General features: G+C 40.9%; 1 protein-coding gene across 2 annotated transcripts; it reads right to left on the bottom strand.

Annotated features, from left to right (window-relative positions):
* Positions 1 to 3,013: 3,013 nt before the first annotated feature.
* fignl1 (fidgetin-like 1) lies at positions 3,014 to 6,477 on the bottom strand. Of its 2 annotated transcripts, none has more exons than XM_061040889.1 (2): positions 5,956 to 6,477; positions 3,014 to 5,243 (listed from the first exon to the last, which is right to left on the bottom strand). In XM_061040889.1, exon 2 carries the CDS (start codon positions 5,224 to 5,226, stop codon positions 3,283 to 3,285), a length of 1,944 nt encoding a protein of 647 aa, XP_060896872.1. In that variant the 5' UTR covers positions 5,227 to 5,243; positions 5,956 to 6,477; the 3' UTR covers positions 3,014 to 3,282. The 2 variants fall into 2 exon arrangements, with proteins under 2 accessions (XP_060896872.1, XP_060896873.1); XM_061040890.1 differs by having other exon boundaries at positions 5,983 to 6,477.
* Between the last annotated feature and the right edge of the window lie 212 nt (positions 6,478 to 6,689).

Genomic DNA, 6,689 nt, shown 5'->3' with positions numbered 1-6,689 from the left:
GAGGGAAAATCTGGCCAACCAACTATGGACCTGCCAGAATCCCAAATCTCACTTCCCCTTTCAGCCAGCTGACTGAAATACTTCTTGAAGAAGCAGACTTAAACACTTCCAGTTGTGCTGTTAACAGAAACCAACAAGATGTTTGTGCTTGTGCACTTTACTCAACTGTGTCCCATTAATACATAATAAAAACCAGGACCGAAAACTTTGTGAATCTCGTCATTTAATTTATTTTATTTATCAACACTCAACTTTTCATTACATTACTGGATGTATTGTATATTTGGGAATGGAGATCAATGTAAGATTGGGAATAAATGGGATTATCTGTGTATTTTAATTTCCCCTCCAAATAAAAGTTCTTTACATAGGTATAAAAATAAGCAAAATATACTTACTAAATAAATATTCTTTTGAACTATTTTGAATACTTGACTTTCATAAGTACTTCTATCATCTACTCTCATTTCAGCAATTCACATTAAAAACATTTTACATATTACATGCAGGAATGTAGCCTCAGGTTGGATTCAAACCCAGACGGCCCTCTTTCTAGGACTTTAGCCTCTGAACATGGGCGCACCAAGTCACCACAAGGCTACCAGCACCCCTCCAAAAGGCCTATTTAAAAGTTTCAGATCTTTTAAGCGGTTCCACAAAAGAGACGTGTCAGAGACTTCTCAAATGTTTCAATCTTTAATTTTTTTGGATGCAATTTTATCCCATTTTTCAACAAGACCAAATGTGACAGAAAACACCCGAAAGGGAACGTTGTGTAGCAAAAATAAGTTAAATCCGTACTTCTTCATTCTTTACCTATTAATCATTCCCCAACACCATTTGTCTTGGAATCAACTGTGAACAGCAGTGAAATAATACTTTCACCCTGATGCATCAGTATTAACAGCTTCTGTGAATGACACATGAGACCTAGTTTCAGAAAAAGGAGCATGTCTACCTTTAATTCTTTACTATTCTTATCATCAAAAAATCACTAATGACTTGTTGGTTAACACCAAATGTCATTTGTGGTTACAGCAATTGTGATTTCAAACCACTGAGAGTCCATGCTTAGTGGCTTAATTTATGATGTGCTGGGAAATACATCTTAACCTTTCTTTACTCAGGTATAATTAAACTAAACTTTACTTTGTTAAAGAATATTTCTACAATGATGCAGGGATACTTTGACTTAAGTCAGGATTCTGAATTCTCTCTTCACCAATGTATTTACCTAATGTGGAAAAAAACACATTCAAAACAGGCAATATAAATAAAAAAATCCTCATCTCCAGGTTATTTAAATACTCTTAGCCAAATGTGATATTTTGTGATAATTTTGATTAAATTAACACTATTCCAAATTTAAATCAAACAGGCAGTACAATATCAACACAATTAGCTTGTTTTGATAAACCCAAACTATGTGCATGTTTGTGATCAGACAACTCCTGATGTGACCACTGCTGCACAGCCACAGTCAAATTGTGTGACAAGCTTACACCATATGGCACCATTTTCAGCCCATACTCTATGGATCCCGCAAGCACCAGAGGAATTCTGTGCATCTGTTCTAGTTCAGCTGTGAGGAGTCCCCGTGTTTGGAGACGCCCGAGGGGGTGTTGTGTGACTACTTCCACAACTGGCTAATTCAACAAAGTTTCAATACAGTGGCCAACCACACGCTTCTGAAATATTTATCAGAGACTTGACAAAAAGATGAAAAATAAATGAGTCGTTTTTTTTCATGGTCTTCCAGATTTTGAAAGATTGTTTCATTAAATTTAAATGAGAATTTCAATTCATGTGTGCACAATCTATAATGGTGCTCTTCAATGGGACAGTGTGTGTATGAGCAGCGAGGCATTCAGCTCAAAAAACACCATTGAAGTTTAGTCTCTGTTGACCACAACACAACTACTACTTAAGTTTTCCCTTCATATGGGAAAGTAAATATCAGTTTGGTATATCAACAGTAGTTATCTGTATTATCATTATTTGTCCTGACTATTGGATTGACATTATAATTTCTTGTTAATATTAGAATGCTGAGTCTATTACCACTTTCTTGTTACTACCGATACTACACATACTTTTACAATTATTTTGTCTCCATCTTTTCTTTCTGCACCTCCATCACACTTCCCAAGAGATTGCTGTTCAACATGGGTCTGGTTTCTCAAGGTCTCTGCTCGCTAAAAGGCCGTTTTTCATGCCACTGTTACTTTTTTAAAGTGTCTTGTCTACAAATAACAATTAACTGATTAACATGGTTGTTGTTTTGTTTCATAAACTCTGCAGGCTTTGGGGCCTTGAATACTCTTAACAGCACATCTTCTGTAAATATGAGTCGTACATCCAGCTTCAGGATCATTTCAGATCAAGACTTGAGGCAACATTTTTTTAACAATGAGCAAAAATGCAAAAATAATGACACTGTCCTCTGAGGACTAGATCAAATATGAGACTAAAAGAAATCTGTATGTTATTGCATATTTTTATTCAATGAGGAAATAAAAAACATTTGGATTGCAATGAATTTAAACAAAGTAAAGCAAAGGGAATTACAGGTTTTATATGATATAGGTGAGAAAAAATCTAACATGAAAGTCATACTAAAAATACTGCTGAATACTCTTCAGGACGTTGCCAAAAAGGAAGTTCATGGGAATCAAGAAATACAAACAGAGATCACTGCTTTGTCTGGAACACAGGCCACATTCACATGTCATGCTGCTTCATTCTTACAGAAACCAAACACTAAGATGAACATTTTAACAGGACAGTTATGGCAAAAACAAACTTCTAAGAATCATTTCTAAGAATAATGCAAACTTCAGGGCACAGTTCGCACTGCAATTTCTCTAAACAGCAGTCTTGAGTCTCTCAGTACAAAGAGAACTGTAAATAAAACATACGATTAAATGGCTGCATATTTCGACATGCTGAAAAACAACATTAACACAACATTCACTTTTAGATTTTTGTCTCATGTACGAAAGGGCTTATGTTAATGAATTGAAAAAAATCCAGCTCGATGTATATAAAATAATCAATTTGAATTACATACTTGGCACACAGCTAGACATTACACAATTTTTCTTAGAATTTTGACTGTGACAAATGTAAACTCATTCTTTAAGGCGATAAGTGTTTTGTGCTCCTGCTGTTTTATTCACCCGCTCTATCTGCTCTGTATGCAGCAAAAAATGTCATCTGAATCTCAACTCAGGATTACATAACATAAGTGGTGGCAGAAGATATTAAGGATGAGAGGCAAATCTAACGTCCACATCCAAAAGTCTTATTCCACTCTTCGTACAGCTCTAAGTCCTTTGATGAGACACTGGGTCGTACTGTCTTCAGGGCCTCCTGGAAGTCACTGTAGATAATTGGTCGCACCTCATCTGCAGTTATAGTGGCGATGTCACTCAGCTGGATGCTGCGGATTGGCCCCAGTGCTGCTTCTTTACACAGCTGGGTCATATCAGCTCCAGAGAAGCCTTCTGTAGCTGTAACCACACTCTCCAGCTCTGAATCTACGAGCTGGTTCTTCTCTCGAGCCATGAGGTTTGTTACTATCTGCCATCGGGCGGTGGCTTCAGGCAGCGGGATGTATAACCTTTTTGCCAGGCGTCGCCGCGCGGCCTCATCTATCTCTTGAGGCCGGTTGGTGGCGCCAACCACCAGTATGCGGTCCTCAGCGGCTGTTGCTGCCCCATCCAGTTGTACCAGGAACTCTGTTTTTATTCTTCGAGATGAGTCGTGCTCCCCGTCTGTCCGCTGGGACAACAGTGAGTCAATTTCATCAATGAAAATCACAGCAGGCTGGTGGCATCGGGCAATGGCGAACAGGGCTCTCACCATTTTTTCTCCTTCCCCAACCCACTTGGACGTGAGCGATGAAGCACTGATGCTAAAAAAGGTAGCACCTGACTGGCAAGCTATGCATTTTCCAATCAGGGTTTTTCCAGTTCCCGGGGGTCCAAACAGCAGGATGCCTTTTGGAGGACCACGGAGGCCAGTAAAAATGTCAGGTCGCAGCATGGGCCAAACCACGATCTCCTTTATGGTGGTCTTGGCGAACTCTAGGCCTGCTATGTCATCCCAAGATATAGGAGGCCCGTGGTCCATGATCTCACTCATGATCAGCTCAACTATCTTTGGCTCAAAGTTTTTCAGTCGCTCATCCAGGATCTGTGGTTCCCCATTGGAATCACGGCTCAGCCCACCTTCCTCCTCCTCTTGTCGTGGCATAGGTGATACAAATTTGGAAAATGCACCTCGAGGTCTATTAGCTCCCAGAGATTTCTTAACCGTTGCCGACATGCCAGTGGCCTGCCCTCTCTGGGACTGGTGTGAATGTTTTTTATGTTGATCAACAACGAACTGCTCACGAGCTGTTTTGAAATTGCTTCCACCTCGCAGGTCAGTGCTTGCTTGCCCGTGTTGCCCCCTGCCACCATCCCCTCCATCTGGGTTGTAAAAATTCTTGCGCTTTGTAGGGTTGGAGTTGGAGAAGAAAGAGGCCTGATAATTTTGTGTGCCATTTGCAGGGCCTGGGTTGCCCTGCGGATAAACTGAAGATGAATGACTAAACACTGACTGTGGTCTAGCTGGAGGTCGGGAGAATGAATTTGAAGTACCTGAGATGCCCTCAGAGCCTCTCTGTCTATCTGACATAAAATTAGTAGCAGGATTACTGGCAGCATTAAAGTCTATTTTTTTAGGCTGTGGTGGTGCTGTAGGTTTAAATAACACAGCCTCTGACCTGACTCCAGTTAAGGGAGCAGACAGGAGGTTTCCTTTGCTCTCTGGCCCAACACATATGTTTACATCTCCTGGTGCCACCAGGGAGCCTCCTCCCCCTTTCACAGACTCAATCATCTTCTGCACACTTGGTAGCTCCATCACATTCTCCACAGTAAGGGACGACTCCCATTTGTCACTGTAATTCCTCTGACTGCGGGCCAGATGCAGTGCGCTCTCTGCATAGTTGTTAAGCCCTTTGCGGGGGTCATCCGAGTCCAGCACTGCAGCATAGCGCTCTGAGTAGGTCCTGAGCAGGCTGTCCATGCCGGCCTGAGAGAGCTGGGAGCTTGCCCATGCATACTGAATGGAGAGGATATGGGCCCGGTAGGCATCGGCCGTCTGTTCAGGTGTACAGTTGCCAGATGAAATGTCAAAGGACCTCCTCTGCCATTCGTCCAGGTGTGCACCACTCATGCCTGGCCTGCTCCAGTCTGGTGAGGGAGAGGGGGCAAATGTCATTAAAAATACATGACCTCAGGAAAGGCAAAGACACACATCTTCCTTGACTCATACACAGAAAAAGTTCAATTTCCTTACATTGCAGTCTTTTAAACGCATTTAGAAAGCCAACGTTTTAGCTTAGCACTTTCATAAAGTTTAGGGATCCACAAGAACAGTCCTTAAAGTAGCATGGATACTATTGAGTATTGGTTACGGAGTAACCAGAGGCTGAGGGCTCCTGTAATTTAGTCAACAGTATATAGGCCGAGCTCAAATAACCCTGGACCACACTCATTGGCTTCGCATCTCAGTTGCATCTCATTGTTGAGACAATTGTCTTTGAAACACCTTCATTTTAAAAGGTTTGTTTGTCTCAGTGCCGGAGCTAAGATAACTCTAACCATGAATGATAATGTGTTGCCTTGACAAAGCTTAAATAACTGTAAACACGGTTGTTTACCAACCATAAAGATACCTTTATGAGAAACTATTCCAGCGTCTCTGTTATATGACTGTAACAATATAACTCAATGAATATGTAGCTGCTGTACTACAAAGTTGTATTGTAAGTGCCCTACAACCAAGCAGCCTTGTTGTGTCTAAGATGGCAAAGGCTGAGTGAGATGATAAACAGTCTGGGCATTCATACAGACATGCAAGTTAATTATAGTATGGTATGTTAATACTTTTACATTAAAATACCCGCACAACAGTAGAGTCGTCACTTACTATACGTGCTATCTTCTGACGATATTGTGACAAATAATACACAAGTTCATAACGTTGTCGGAAACTTAGTTAAAGCTGCTTGACTTTAACTCGCCGTCATGTTATTCCCGCCACTTGTTTCTTCTCCACAAGCACGACTTCCTGTGACGTTCCAATTCGTTTTACAGGACCCTACATTTGTCTTGTGATGTCCTCTTTACCAGATGAGGAAACTCAACTAAAATAGTATCAACTTAATCTTTTATCTGATGGTAAATATACAATCTCAGTTGAAAACCCGACCGCTATAATACGCTTACCTACAGCAAATCACTAATTTAAAAAAATGGGAACGCAGCCCTTAACTTGGCACAAACAAGTGAGTGCTCCATTTATACCCCAGTGTTGCAGAGAAAGCGGTAACAACCATTCAAGTCATATTACACTGCGCTAGCGATTTCAACGTAACAAGATTCGTCTGAAGAATATATGTTGCCCTTCACCTCGATCGAGAAACTTTTTCTTGAATTCAATTTTTTTTTTTTTTTATCCTGATATTTTTCATCAACAGTGTCCTGGCCAGGTCCTGGCTAATAATTTGTTCGGAGGACTTGCGCGCCACTCTGTGGCCTCAATAGGCGATACAAATTAGAAGTAGAACGTCGCTCTATTGTGTTGCATTCTGGGAAGTTGAGTACCGATAGTATTGAAATGCAGTCGTTCACTGG

This window comes from Labrus mixtus, chromosome 6, assembly GCF_963584025.1.
Source record: "Labrus mixtus chromosome 6, fLabMix1.1, whole genome shotgun sequence".
NCBI lineage: Eukaryota > Metazoa > Chordata > Actinopteri > Labriformes > Labridae > Labrus > Labrus mixtus.
The sequence above is the reverse complement of the archived record's forward strand: the minus strand, read 5'-3'. Positions and strand labels throughout refer to the sequence as shown.